The sequence below is a fragment of the Aythya marila genome (genome assembly GCF_965140915.1).
Source record: "Aythya marila genome assembly, chromosome: 33".
Classification (NCBI taxonomy): domain Eukaryota; kingdom Metazoa; phylum Chordata; class Aves; order Anseriformes; family Anatidae; genus Aythya; species Aythya marila.
In genome coordinates, this window is record NC_139074.1 from 1,170,711 (window position 1) to 1,185,380 (window position 14,670).

The 14,670-nt window shown below is 58.8% G+C and overlaps 1 protein-coding gene across 2 annotated transcripts; it reads left to right on the plus strand.

Moving 5' to 3' along the window:
• The first annotated feature begins 162 nt into the window (after window positions 1–162).
• ABCF1 (ATP binding cassette subfamily F member 1) lies at window positions 163–13,953 on the plus strand. Of its 2 annotated transcripts, none has more exons than XM_082782041.1 (26): window positions 163–230; window positions 1,349–1,395; window positions 1,512–1,595; window positions 2,022–2,160; window positions 2,951–2,985; window positions 3,606–3,716; window positions 3,794–3,871; window positions 3,965–4,033; window positions 4,129–4,203; window positions 4,367–4,456; window positions 4,557–4,679; window positions 5,152–5,252; window positions 5,325–5,410; window positions 5,489–5,628; window positions 5,701–5,849; window positions 5,930–6,013; window positions 6,266–6,390; window positions 6,470–6,582; window positions 6,667–6,838; window positions 8,372–8,446; window positions 9,611–9,681; window positions 10,363–10,395; window positions 11,318–11,486; window positions 12,931–12,995; window positions 13,495–13,567; window positions 13,658–13,953. In XM_082782041.1, exons 1-26 carry the CDS (start codon window positions 164–166, stop codon window positions 13,822–13,824), a joined length of 2,541 nt encoding a protein of 846 aa, XP_082638167.1. In that variant the 5' UTR covers window position 163; the 3' UTR covers window positions 13,825–13,953. The 2 variants fall into 2 exon arrangements, with proteins under 2 accessions (XP_082638167.1, XP_082638168.1); XM_082782042.1 differs by having other exon boundaries at window positions 3,797–3,871.
• The last annotated feature ends 717 nt before the right edge of the window (window positions 13,954–14,670 follow it).

Here is a 14,670-nt window from a genome sequence, read left to right on the forward strand (position 1 = left end):
GGCGGGGAGGAGCCAATGGGAGCGTGGCTCACCCGGAATGGGGGCGGGACTTGGAGGCAGCGAGCCAATGGGGGAGGAGGCGAGGCGTGGAGGACCGGAAGCGGGAGCGGCGCTCTAGGCTCGTCTCGCTGACCGCGCAGGCGCAGTGCGCAGGCGCCCGGCCATGCCGAAGGGAGCTCGGCCGGCGGCGGCCCGGCAGGAGGAATGGCGGGGGGAGGGCGAGGGGCAGGGTGAGGCCGGGGGGGGGGAGGGAAGGGGAGGGAGGGGGGGTGGGGGGGGGAGGGGAGCTTGGGGGAGGAGGGGGAGGGGGTGGGGGGGGAGGGGAGGGGGCGTGGGGGGGGTAAAAGGGGGGGGGGAGGGGCAGTGGATCCCTATGGGGGGGGGGGGGGATCCCGGGGGGGAGTGGATCCCTTAAGGGGTCAGGGGAGATCCCTGTGGGGTGAGGGGGGGGATCCCTATGGGGCCTGAGGAGGGGGGGGTGGATTCCTATGGGGTGTGGGGGGGGAGGGTGGATCCCTTAGGGGGTCAGGGTGGATCCCTATGGGGCCAGGGTGGATCCCTATGGGGTCGGGGTGGATGGTTATGGGGTGAGGAGGGGGTGATGGATCCCTATGGGGTCAGGGTGGATCCCTATGGGGTGATGGAGGAGGGGGTGGATCCCTATGGGGTGAGGGGGGGGATCCCTATGGGGTCAGGAGGGGGTGGGTGGATCCCTATGGGGTCGAGGTGGATCCCTATGGGGTGACGGAGGAGGGGGTGGGTCCCTTAAGGAGTCAGGGTGGATCCCTATGGGGTGAGGAGGGGGTGGGTGGATCCCTATGGGGTCAGGGCAGATCCCTATGGGGCGTGAGGAGGGTGGTGGATCCCTTAGGGAATCAGGGTGGATCCCTATGGGGTCAGGATGGATCCCTATGGGGTTGGGGTGGATCCTTATAGGGTTGGGGTGGATTCCTATGGGGTGAGGAGGAGGTGGGTGGATCCCTATGGGGTCAGGGGGGATCCCTATAGGGTTGGGATGGATCCCTATGGGGCGTGAGGAGGAGGGAGGGATCCCTATGGGGTCAGAGTGGATCCCTATGGGGCGCGAGGAGGGGGGTGGATCCCTTAGGGGATCAGGGTGGATCCCTATGGGGTCAGGGTGGATCCCTATGGGGTCAGGGTGGATCCCTATGGGGTAAGAAGGGGGTAGGTGGATCCCCATGGGGCCGGGGTGGATCCCAATGGGGTCAGAGCGGATCCCTATGGGGTGAGGAGGTGGGTGGATCCCTATGGGGTCGGGGTGGATCCCTATGGGGTCGGGGTGGATCCCGGGGGGCCGCTGACCCCATTCTTCCCCCCCTCCCCCCAGAGCAACCGGTGAAGAAGGGCCGCAAGGACCGGCGGGGGAAGAAGTCGGTGAGCTCCGCCCCCTGACCTCTGACCCCTGACCCTAAACCCTGACCCCAAACCCTGACCCTGACCCTAAACCCTGACCCTGACCCCTGACCTTTGACCTTTGCCCCCCCCCGAAGTTCTTCGAGGAGCTGGCGGAGGACGAGAAGCCGGCCCCCAGCCAGGCCCCGCCGCCCCCCGAGAAGGAAGCGCAGCCCCCCCAGGTTCGTTAGCGCTAATTAGGGGGGGACGTGGCTAATTGAGGAGGGTGTGGCCTAAAGGGGGCGTGGCCTAATGGGGCGTGGCTAAAGGGGGAGGAGCCTAAACGGGTGGAGCTAAGGGGTGGGGGTAGAAGGGTGGGGTAAGGGATGGGGGTAGAAGGTTCGTTAGTGCTAATTGGGGGGTGTGGGTAATTAAGGAGGGCGTGGCCTAAAGGGGGCGTGGCCTAAAGGGGGAGGCGCCTAAAGGGGGCGGGGCTAAGGGGTGGGGTAAGGGGTGGGGGGCAGTAGGGTGGGGCTGGGGGGACGCGATGACACCGAGCGTTTCGGGCTAATTAAAGGGCTAATTAAGGGGGTAATTAAGGGGGTAATTAACGGGCTAATTCAGGGGTTAATTAGCGAGGTAATTAAAGGGTTGTCCCCCCCCCCCAGGCCTCCCGGCGGAAGCGGGAGCGGCGCAAGGAGCGGCGGCGCCCCGGGGCCGAGCCTGAGCCCGAGGAGGAGGAGCTGAGCCGGAGGCTGCGGGAGCTGGCGGCCGCCAGCGAGGAAGAGGAGGAGGAGGAGGAGGAAGGTGAGGCCGAAGGCCCCCCCCATCATCATCCTCATCCCGCCTAGAGCATCGCCAGCCCCTAGGGGGGGCGCTCTAGGCGGGGGGTGCAGCTCTGTGGTTTGGTGTTGATTTTTTTCCTTTTTTTTTCTCTCTTTTCCCTTTTTTTTTCCTTTTTTTTCCCCTTTTTCTTCCTCTTTTCTTCCCTTTTTCCCCCTCTTTTCCCTTTTTTCTCTTTTTTTCCCCCTCTTTTTCCCTTTTTCCCCTTTTCCCTTTTTTTTTCCCATCTTTTCCCTTTCTTTTCACTTTTTCCCCCCTTTTTCCCCCTTTTCCCTTTTTACCCCCTTTTTTCCCCTTTTTTCTCTTTTTTTCCCCTTTTTTTCCCCCTCTTTTCCCTTTTTTCCCCTCTTTCCCCTTTTTTCCCCTCTTTTCCCCTTTTTTCCCTTTTTTTCCCTTCCTTTTTTTTCCCTTTTTTCCCTTTTTTTCTCTTTTTCTTCCCCTTTTTTTCCCTTTTTTCCCCCCTTTTCCCCTTTTTTCCCCTCTTTTCACTTTGTTTTTTCCCTTTTTTCCCCCCTTTTCCCCCCTTTTTCCCCCTTTTTCTTCTCTTTTTCCCTTTTTTCCTTTTTTTGCCACCTTTTTTCCCCTTTTTTTCCTCTTTTTTCCCCCTTTTTCCCCCCCTTTTTTCCTTTTTCCCCCCTTTTTCCCCTCTTTTCTCTCCTTTTTTTCCTCTCTTTTTCCCCTCTTTTTCCCATTTTCCCCCTTTTTTTCCCTTTTTTCCCTCCTTTTTTTTTTTTGGGGGGTCCCCCTCACGAAGCGCCGGCCCCAAGGAAAGGGGGGAGGAGGAGGAAGGTGAGTGGGGGCCCTAAATGTTTTGGGGGGTGGCCCTAAATGTTTGGGGAGGACCCCAAAATCTGGGGCAGGGGCTAAATGTCACAGGGAGGGGACCCTAAATATCAGGGGGGGACCCTAAATATTAGGGGGGGATCCTAAATATCGTGGGAGGGGGCCCTAAATATTGGGGGGGGCAAATATTGGGGTGGGGATCCTAAATATCGGGGGAGAGGACCCCAAATGTTGGGGGGAAACCCCAAAATATTGGGGGGGGGGAATACTGAGGGGACCCCAAATATCTGGGGGGGACCCCAAAAATCAGGGGGAGGGAACCCTGAATACTGGGGGGAGGGAACTCCAAATCAGGACAGGAAAATTGGGGGTAAAACCCCAAAATTTGGATAAAAATGGGGATTTTTTACAACTGGGGAAAGGGTTTAAAGGGGGGGGGGACCCTAAAATCCTAAAAGGAGGAGCGGGGTGGGAAAAGGGGGGTTTGGGGCCCCAAAAGGGGGGAAATCTTATCAAAATGGGGGAAATTCTGTCAAAATGGGGGGAAATCCTGTCAAAGGGGGGTGGGGGGGGTTGGGGGGACCCAGAAATGGGGCAAAAAAGGAGGTTTTTGGGGTTTGTTGTAGGGCGGCAACGTCTTCGCGGCGCTGAACCAGGAGCAGAGCGAGGAGGAGGAGGAAGAGGAGGCACCGAAGGAGGCCGAAGGGCCCCGGGCGGGCAAAGGGAAGAGCAACAAGGTGTGTGTGGGGGGGCAGGACCCTAAAATTATAGGATTTTTTTGGGGTGGGGGCCCTAAATTATCCTATTTTTGCAGCAGGTTCAGAAGGAGGAAGAGGAGGACGGGAGGAAGAAGAAGAACCGCAAGAACGAGAAGAACAAGGGCAGGAGGCCGGTGAGGGGGGGGCACATTTAGGGCCGGGGGGGGCCCATTTAGGGCCGGGGGGACCCTAAAAGGGGGGTCTGACCCCATAAATCCCCCCCCCAGCAGGGAAAAGCAGCCGAGGAGGAGGAGGATGAAGGCTCCGAGGAAGACGCCGGCCCCAAAGGGGGGAAGGTGAGGCCGGAGGGGGGGCGACCCTATAAAAAAACCCTATAATTTTTTTAGGGTGGGGCCTTTTTGACCCCAAATTTCGCCCCCAACCCCCCCAGAATAAATTTTCGGCTCTGGGGGACGACGAGGAGGAAGAGGAGGAGGCCGAAGAGCGCCAGAAGGGCGACGAAGCCGTAAGGAGGGGGGGGATTTTGGGGTGGGGATGGGGGATTTTGGGGTTTTGGGGGGGATTTTGGGTTTTGGGGGGGATTTTGGGGTCAGAGGGGGGGATTTTGGGGTCGGGGGGGGGATTTAGGGTGGGGGGAGGGGTCCTAATGCCCCCCCTTCCCCCCACAGGTCTCCGAGGAGGAGGAGGAGGAGGCCGGGAGGAAGGCCGAGCCCGACGCCCGCGTGAGCAAAAAAGAGAAGAAAAAGCTCAAAAAACAGGTGGGCGGGGCTTGAAACAAAGTGGGCGGGGCTCGAAACAAAGTGGGCGGGGCTATGCAAATGAGGGGTGGGGCTAATTTGATTGGCTCCGCCCCCCCAGATGGAGTACGAGCGGCAAGTGGCCACCATGAAGGCGGCGGCGGCGGGGGAGAACGACTTCTCCGTGTCCCAGGCCGAGCTCTCCTCGCGCCAAGCCATGCTGGAGAACGCCTCCGACATCAAGGTGGCCCTTTCGGGGCGAAAAAGCCCCTTTTCGGGGCAAAAAACCCTTTTTTTGGGGTAAAAATACCCCAGTTTGGGGCTAAAATCACCCCACCGAGTCCTCTGGGGTGGCTTCTCCTTATCCTGCTTTTCTGGGTTTAAATAGTGAGAATAGGGGCATGTTTTTAAAAAATAACAATTTTGGGGTCGTGGGTTGATAGTGGGGGCATCCAATTAGTGATTTAGGGTCAGAACTGGGCACTATTTTCCTTAAAAAAGCCCCAAATTTGGGAAAATTTTACGAGGAAACGACGCGGAGTTGAATTTTACCATTTTATTGAGAAATAAGATGGAATTAGGGTGTGATGTCAACCTTGGATCCCCCTTATAAAAAATTAGGGGGGATTTGGGGTTTGTTGGGGGAAGGGGAAGGGGAAATGGGGTCCCTGGGGGGGGGTTTGGGGCCCCCTGACCCTCCCGGTGCCCCCCCACAGCTGGAGAAGTTCAGCATCTCGGCTCACGGCAAGGAGCTCTTCGTCAACGCCGACCTCTACATCGTGGCCGGCCGCCGCTACGGCCTCGTGGGGCCCAACGGGTGAGGAGCAGGGTGGAAGAGGGCGTGAAAAACCCCAAAACCTCGTTTTTTAACCCCGTTTCTCGCCGCCAGGAAGGGCAAGACGACGCTGCTGAAGCACATCGCCAACCGCGCCCTCAGCATCCCCCCCAACATCGACGTGCTGCTCTGCGAGCAAGGTGAGCCCCCCGCAACCCCCAAAACCCTTCAAGAACCCCCCGCAGAACCCTAAAATCTTCCTTTTTTCCCCCAAAAAGAGGTGGTGGCCGACGACACGCCGGCGGTGCAGGCGGTGCTGCGCGCCGACACCAAGCGGCTGCGGCTGCTGGAGGAGGAGAAGCGGCTGCAGGCGCTGCTGGAAGGGGGCGACGACGGCGCTGCCGAGCGCCTCGAGAAGGTTTTTGGGGTGGGGGCACCTCGGGGAACCCCTTGGGGACCCCAAAAAAAACCCCTAAATGCCTCCCCGTAGGTTTACGAGGAGCTGAGGGCGATCGGGGCGGCCGCCGCCGAGGCCAAAGCTCGCCGGATCCTCGCCGGTTTGGGTTTCAACCCCGAGATGCAAAACCGAGCCACCAGGAAGTTTTCGGGGGGGTGGCGCATGAGGGTGTCCCTGGCCCGGTAAGGGGTTGAAATGGGGTTTTTTTGGGGCGTATTTTTGGGGTGAAACCGCCCCGAAGTGACGCTCGCCCCCCTCACAGGGCGCTGTTCATGGAGCCGACGCTGCTGATGCTGGACGAGCCCACCAACCACCTGGACCTCAACGCCGTCATCTGGCTCAACAAGTAGGGGGGAAAAAAGCCCGAATTTGGGGCCGGGAGGGGCTGGGATTGATGTCCCCGAAAGATGGGGGCGATCCTAAAACGGGGGGCGGCCTTAAAGGGTTTTTTTTTTGGGGTGGGAGCGTGCAAAGCGGCGTTTTTTTGGGGTGGCTTCTTTCCGGGGTGGCTTTTTTACGGGGTGGCTTCTTCATAGGGTCGGAGGGGGTTCCTAATGACCCCAAAACACCCCGAAATGTCCCAATTTCCCCCCCCCAGCTACCTGCAGACGTGGAAGAAGACGCTGCTGGTGGTTTCTCACGACCAGGGCTTCCTCGACGACGTCTGCACCGACATCATCCACCTGGACGCCCAGCGCCTCTTTTACTACCGGGGCAACTACAGTGAGTGTTGGGGGGCCAAATTGGGTTATTTGAGGGCTTTTTTTGGGTTAATAAAACCCGTTTTCTGTCCCCCTGGCAGTGACTTTCAAGAAAATGTACCAGCAGAAGCAGAAGGAGCTGCTGAAGCAGTTTGAGAAGCAGGAGAAGAAACTGCGCGACCTCAAAGCCGGCGGCAAATCCACCAAGCAAGCGGTGAGCGCGCGGGGGGGGTCCCGAGCCTTAAATCTTCCCCTTTTAGGATCCCCGGGAGCCCCCCCCCGACCCCAAATCTTTTAGGAGAAGCAGACGAAGGAGGCCCTGACCCGCAAGCAGCAGAAATGCCGGCGGAAGACGGCGGCCGAGGAGGCGGCCGAGGCCCCCGAGCTGCTCAAGAGGCCCCGGGAGTACACCGTGCGCTTCACCTTCCCCAACCCGCCCCCCCTCAGCCCCCCCATCCTCGGCCTCCACGGTTAGAAACCCCCCCCGGGGGTTTGGGGGGGGGATCGGGGGGGCGTGGGGCACGGTTTGGGGGGGTTTATGGGGGAATTGGGGGCGTTTGGGGGGGGTTTATGGGGGAATTGGGGGCGTTTGGGGGTGGTTTGGGGGGGTGTTGGGGGGGTTTATGGGGGAATTGGGGGCGTTTGGGGGGGGGTTGGGGGTGTTAGGGGGGAAATGGGGGCATTTGGGGGCTGTTTGGGGGGGGTTGGGGGGGATATAGGGGCAATTGGGGGTGGTTTGGGGGGGGTTGGGGGGGTTTATGGGGGAATTGGGGGCGTTTGGGGGTGGTTTGGGGGGGGTTATGGGGGAACTGGGGGCATTTGGGGGAGTTTGGGGGGGTTTGTGGGGGAATTGGGGGCGTTTGGGGGGGGTTTGGGGGTGTTAGGGGGGAAATGGGGGCATTTGGGGGCTGTTTGGGGGGGGTTTATGGGGGAACTGGGGGCATTTGGGGGAGTTTGGGGGGGTTTGTGGGGGAATTGGGGGCGTTTGGGGGGGGTTTGGGGGTGTTAGGGGGGAAGTGGGGGCATTTGTGGGCTGTTTGGGGGGGTTGGGGGGGATATAGGGGCAATTGGGGGTGGGTTGGGGGGGGTTATGGGGGAATTGGGGGCGTTTGGGGGTGGTTTGGGGGGGTTTATGGGGGAATTGGGGGCGTTTGGGGGTGGTTTGGGGGGAAGTTGGGGGGGTTTATGGGGGAATTGGGGGCGTTTGGGGTGTTTTTTGGGGGGTTGGGGGTGTTAGGGAGGGACTGGGGGCATTTGGGGGTGGTTTGGGGGGGTTTATGGGGGAGCTGGGGGCATTTGGGGGTGGTTTGGGGGGGGGTTTGGGGTTGTTAGGGGGGAACTGGGGGCATTTGGGGGCAGTTTTGGGGGGGTTGGGGGATTTATGGGGGAACTGGGGGTATTTGGGGTTGGTTTGGGGGGGTTTATGGGGGAAGTGGGGGCATTTGGGGGGGGATTGGGGGTGTTAAGAGGGAACTGGGGGCATTTGGGGGCAGATTTTTGGGGGGTTGGGGGGTTTATGGGGGAACTGGGGGCATTTGGGGGCAGTTTTTGGGAGATTTGGGGGCGTTAGAGGGGAATTGGGGGCAGTTTTTGGGGGGGTTGGGGGATTTATGGGGGAACTGGGGGCGTTTGGGGGGGTTTTGGGGGGGGTTATGGGGCACTTTGGAGATAATTGGGGGACAAGGGGGCACGTTTTGGGGTGGTTTGGGGGTTTTTGGGGGCATTGGGGGGAACTGGGGGGCATTTGGGGAGTTATGGGGTGCTTTGGGGACAATTGGGGGGTTTTAGGGACAATTGGGGGGGACATGAGGAAATCTGGGGGCATTTGGGGGGATTTAGGGGGCAATTAAGTGGGACACGGGGGCAATTGGGGGCATTTTGGGGCTCGGGGGGGCTCTGTGGGGGCATTTTGGGACCCGGGGGGCTCTGTGGGGGCATTTTGGGGTCCGGGGGAATTTGGGGGGGGCCCCAAATCCTCCCCCCAAGCCCCTTTTTGGCCCCAGGCGTCGATTTCGGCTACGAGGGGCAGGAGCTGCTCTTCCGCAACCTCGATTTCGGCATCGACATGGACTCGAGGAGTGAGTCCCGGCGTCAACACGGGCACGGGGCGGGCCCTACAAAAACATTGGGGGGTCTCCGGCACCCCCAGGAGGGGGCACGGCCCTACAGGAGCAGAGAGGGGGGGGAGAGATGCTATAAAAATAGAGGATGTGGGGTGGGAGACCCTATAAAAACATGGGAGACCCTATAAAAACATGGGATATTGGGTAGGGAGACCCTATAAAAACATAGGATATTGGGTGGGAGACCCTACAAAAACATGGGATGTAGGGTGGGTGGGAGACCCTATAAAAACAGGGAATATTGGGTAGGGAGACCCTATAAAAACATGGGATATTGGGTAGGAGACCCTACAAAAACAGGGAATATTGGGTAGGGAGACCCTATAAAAACATGGGATATTGGGTGGGAGACCCTACAAAAACATGGGATGTAGGGTGGGTGGGAGACCCTATAAAAACAGGGAATATTAGGTGGGAGACCCTACAAAAACATGCAATATGGGGTAGAAGACCCTACAAAAACATGGGATATTGGGTAGGGAGACCCTACAAAATCATGGGATATTGGGCAGGAGACCCTACAAAAACACGGGATATAGGGTAGGTGGGAGACCCTATAAAAACAGGGAATATTAGGTGGGAGACCCTACAAAAACATGCAATATGGGGTAGAAGACCCTACAAAAACATGGGATATTGGGTAGGGAGACCCTACAAAAACACGGGATATAGGATGGGTGAGAGACCCTATAAAAACAGGGAATATTGGGTGGGAAACCCTACAAAAACATGGAATATGGGGTGGGAGACCCTACAAAAACACAGAATATAAGATGGGTGGGGAGACCCTATAAAAACAGGGAACATTGGGTGGGGAGACCCTACAAAAACATGGAATATGGGGTGGGAGACCCTACAAAAACATAGGGGTGATCTATAATAACACAGAATTAGTAGACCCTACAATAACACAGTGGGGCGTTCTGGGGTAAACAAACACAGCTCTGCGACCCTACAATAACAACGGGGTTTCGCACAGCTCCCGCAACAAAATACACAAATTTGGGGAAACCCTACAATAAACAACGCTTCCCGGAGACCCTACAATAACAACGGGGCCCTTGGGAGACCCTACAATAACAAAGGGCCCCCCCCCAACGTGTTTTTGTCCCCCCCCAGTTTGCATCGTGGGCCCCAACGGCGTGGGCAAGAGCACGCTGCTGCTGCTGCTGACGGGGCAGCTGACACCGGTAGGGACCCCAAAAAGGGCTGAAACCCCCCCAAAATAGGGCCGGGACCCCCCCCCAAAAGGACCGGGACCCCAAAAAAGGGCTGGGATGCCCCAAAAAAGGGGGGAGAAACCCCCAAAAAAGGGTGGGAACCCCCCCAAAAAAGGGCTGGAACACCCCAAAATAGGGCCGGGACCCCCCCCAAAAGGAACGAGACCCCAAAAAAGGGATGGGACACCCCAAAAAAGGGCCGGGACCCCCCCCAAAAGGACCAGGACCCCAAAAAAGGGCTGGGATGCCCCAAAAAAGGGGGGGGAAACCCCCAAAAAAGGGTGGGAACCCCCCCAAAAAAGGGCTGGAACACCCCAAAATAGGGCCGGGACCCCCCCCAAAAGGAACGACACCCCAAAAAAGGGATGGGACACCCCAAAAAAGGGCTGGGACCCCCCCCAAAATGACCGGGACCCCAAAAAAGGGGTGGGACACCCCAAAAAAGGGTGGGGACCCCCCCAAAAAAAACGGCTGGGACACCCCAAAAAAAAGAGGGATTTGGGGTTTTGGGGTTAGGGGTTTTTTGGGGGGGTTTGGGGACCCCCTGGGAGGTTGAGGGGGGTCTGGGGGGGTTTGGGGGACCCCAAAAATGCCGGGGGGGGGCTCGGTTTTGGGGTCGTCCCCCCCCCGGTGACCCCAATTCTCTTGCAGACGCGGGGGGAGATGCGCAGGAACCACCGGCTGGTAAGGGGGGGGGGCGTGGCCTAAAGGGGGGCGTGGTCTAAAGGGGCGGGGCTTGTGTGGGTGTGGCAGAAGGGGGTGGGGCCTTTAGGGAAAGGGGCGGAGCTATAGGAGGGGGTGGGGCCTGGGAATGGACTACGGGTGTGGGTTTAGGGGGTGGGGCTTCGTGGGAAGGGGTGGGGCTTAAGTGAAGGGGTGTGGCTTAATGGTAAGGGGCGTGGCTTAATGCTGGGGGTGTGACCTAAGTATAAGGGGCGTGGCTTCCCAGGAGGGGGCGTGGCCTGGGAATGAACGTGGGGCAGGGGATTACAAAGGGTGCGAGTTCATGTCAAGGGGCGTGGCTTAATATCGAGGGGGCGTGGCCTAACGGTAAGGGGCGTGGCTTAAAGCTGGGGGTGTGGCCTAATTATAAGGGGCGTGGCTTCCCGGAAAGGGGGCGTGGCCTGGAAATGAACTCGGGGTGGGGATTATAAATGGTGTGGGTTAATGCCAAGGGGCGGGGCTTAATATCGAGGGGCGTGGCCTAATGGCAAGGGGCGTGTCTTAATGCTGTGGGTGTGGCCTAAGTATAAGGGGCGTGGCTTCTCGGAAAGGGGGCGTGGCCTGGGAATGAACTCAGGGTGGAGTGTGGGTTATAAAGGGCATGGGCATAAGGGGCGGGGCTTAACACCGAGGGGGCGTGGCTTAACGCCGAGGGCGTGGCCTAAGCACAACGGGCGTGGCTTCCCAGAAGGGGGCGTGTCTTCCCATAAAAGAGGCGTGTCTTCCAGAAAGGAGGCGTGGCTTCCCAGGAAGGGGGGATCTTTTCCCCCGGTGACGCGCCCCCCCCCTCCCACCACCTTAACCGCAGCGGGCGGGGACAAAGGGGCGGGGCCTCCGCCTTGGCCCCGCCCCTAACTCCGCCCCCGACTCCGCCCCCCCGCAGAAGGTGGGCTTCTTCAACCAGCAGGCGGCCGAGCAGCTGCGGCTGGAGGAGACGGCGGCCGAGTACCTGCAGCGGGGCTTCAACCTCCCCCACCAGGACGCCCGCAAGTGCCTGGGGCGCTTCGGCCTCGAGGGCCACGCCCACACCCTGCAGATCGCCAAGCTGTCGGGTGAGGGGGCGGGGCTAGCCCCCAAGGGGGGCGGGGTTTATTTTTGGGGGGGGGGGGGGCGGGGTTTAGTTGGGGTGGTTTATTCGGGGGGTGGTTTGTTGGGGGGTGGTTTATTGGGGGTGGTTTACTGGGGGGGTTGTTTAGCCGGGGGGTGGGGCTTATTGGGGTGTGGTTTATTCGGGGGCGTGGTTTATTGGGGTGGTTTGTTGGGGTGTGGTTTATTTTGGGGGTGGTTTATTTTGGGGTGTGGTTTATTCGGGGGTGGTTAATTTGGGGTGGGGTTTATTGGGGGTGGGGTTTATTTGGGGTGGATTATTTGGGGCGTGGTTTATTTGGGGTGGTTTATTAGGGGTGTGGTTTATTGGGGGTGTGGTTTATTGGGGGTGTGGTTTATTAGGGGGTGTGGTTTATTTTGGGGTGGGGTTTATGTGGGGTGGATTATTGGGGGTGTGGTTTATTGGGGGCGTGGTTTATTGGGGTGGTTTATTCGGGGGTGGTTTGTTGGGGTGGGGTTTATTTGGGGCGTGGTTTATTGGGGTGTGGTTTATTTTGGGGCGTGGTTTATTGGGGTGGGGTTTATTTGGGGTGGTTTATTGGGGTGGTTTATTTGGGGTGTGGTTTATTTGGGGGTGTGGTTTATTGGGGTGGGGTTTTTTGGGGGTGGGGTTTATTGGGGGCGTGGCTTATTGGGGTGGATTATTCAGGGGGTGGTTTATTTGGGGTGGATTATTGGGGGTGTGGTTTATTGGGGGTGGTTTATTGGGGTGGGGTTTATTTGGGGCGTGGCTTATTGGGGTGGTTTATTCAGGGGTGTGGTTTATTGGGGTGTGGTTAATTTGGGGTGTGGTTTATTGGGGGTGGTTTATTTGGGGTGGGGTTTATTGGGGGTGGTTTATTGGGGTGTGGTTTATTTGGGGGTGTGGTTTATTGGGGTGGTTTATTTGGGGTGGGGTTTATCAGGGGGTGTGGTTTATGGGGGTGTGTTTTATTGGGGTGTGGTTTATTTTGGGGTGGTTTATTAGGGGTGTGGTTTATTGGGGGTGGGGTTTATTGGGGGTGTGGTTTATTGGGGAGTGGTTTATTGGGGGTGTGGTTTATTGGGGAGTGGTTTATTGGGGGTGTGGTTTATTAGGGGGTGGTTTATTGGGGTGTAGTTTATTTTGGGGTGGTTTATTTGGGGTGTGGTTTATTGGGGTGGTTTATTGGGGGCGTGGTTTATTGGGGGCGTGTTTTATTGGCGTGGTTTAGTGGGGGCGTGGTTTATTGGGGTGGTTTATTCAGGGGTGTGGTTTATTGGGGTGTGGTTTATTTTGGGGTGGTTTATTGGGGGTGGGGCTTATTGGGGTGGTTTATCGGGGGGGGTGGTTTATTTTGGGGGCGTGGCCTCTGGGTTGGGGGTGTGGCTTCTCTGGCTCTAAGCCCCGCCCCCTTCCCCCCCCCCCAGGGGGGCAGAAGGCCCGGGTGGTGTTTGCGGAGCTGGCGTGCCGAGAGCCCGACGTCCTCATCCTGGTGGGCACGGGGGGGGGCCCCAAGGGGGTCCTGGGGACACTGGGGGGTGTCCTGGGGACATCAGGGGGTCCCTAATGGGGTCCTAGGGACATTAGGGGGTCCCCAAAAGGGTCCTGGGGACACTGGGGGGGGTCCTGGGGACACAGGGGGGTCCCCAATGGGGTCCTAGGGACATTAGGGGGTCCCCAAAAGGGTCCTGGGGACACTTGGGGGGTCGTGGGGACATCGGGGTGTCCCCATAAGGGTCTTGGGGACACGGGGGGGGTCGTGGGGACATTGGGGGGGTCCCCATAAGGGTCTTGGGGACATTGGGGGGGGTCCTCATTAGGGTCCTGGGTACAGAAAGGGGTCCTGGGGACATCGGGGTGTCCCCAAAAGGGTCCTGGGGACACTGGGGGGGTCGTGGGGACATCAGGGTGTCCCCAAAAGGGTCTTGGGGACATGGGGGGGGTCCCAAAAGGGGTCCCCGAGCCCCCTCCTTTCCCCCCCACCCCCTCAGGACGAGCCCACCAACAACCTGGACATCGAATCCATCGACGCCTTGGCCGACGCCATCAACGAGTACCGGGGAGGTGAGTTCTGACATCATTATGACATCATCACCGTGACGTCATCATGGTGATGACGTCATCATGATGACGTCATCGGTGACGTCACCGCAGCCGTCATCGTGGTGAGCCACGACGCCCGGCTGATCACGGAGACGGCGTGCCAGCTCTGGGTGGTGGAGGAGCGGGGGCTGAGCCAGATCGACGGCGACTTCGACGACTACAAACGCGAGGTGCTCGAGGCCCTGGGCGAGGTGGTCATCAGCCGCCCCCGCGACTGAAAATTTGGGGCGTTTTAGGGTTTTTTTTTGGGGTCCGGGAGGGTGCAGGGGGCTCCGTTGTCCCCGCCCCGAGCTCTTCCCTTCCCTTCGCGCCCTGGTGGGGTTGGGGGAATAAAGCAGGGGAACGGCGCAAGGAGAGCGGCTGCGTGGTGATTGGGGTGGGTTGGGGTTAACGGGGGGGGTTTGGGCCCTATAAAGCCCCTATAGGGACCCCATTAGCCTCTGTGGGGTCCCCATTACCCTTTTTAGGGACCCCATAACCCCAAATCATCTCCTGGTTGACAGAATGACTGCAGCCATCAGTAGGTTCCAGAGTTAACGGGTGTGTTTAAATATTTGGGGGTGCAGGGAGGGGGTCTGGACCCCATAAACCCCATATGGGGACCCTGTTAACCCTCCTGGGGACCCCATTATCCTCTGTAGGGTCCCCATTACCCTTTATGGGGACCCCATAACCCCAAATCCTCTCCTGGCTGGCAGCATGACCGCGGTCATCAGTAGGTTCCAGAGTTAACAGGGGTGTTTTCACATGGTAGGGGGCACAGGGACAGTGTCTGGACCCCATAAATGCCCTGTGGGGACCCCGTAATCCTTTGTAGGGTCCCCGTGACCCTTTTTGGGGACCCCATAACCCCAAACCCACTCCTGGCTGGTGCCCCAACCGCAGCCATCAGTAGGTTCCAGAGTTAACGGGTTTATTTTCACACCTTACAGGGCGCAGGAACACCACCTGCACCCCATAAACCCCTTACGGGGACCCCGTTACCCTCTGTAGGGTCCCCGTGACCCTTTTATGGCCACCCCATAACCCCGACGCGCTCAATTAACGCCAATTAACGCCTCTTT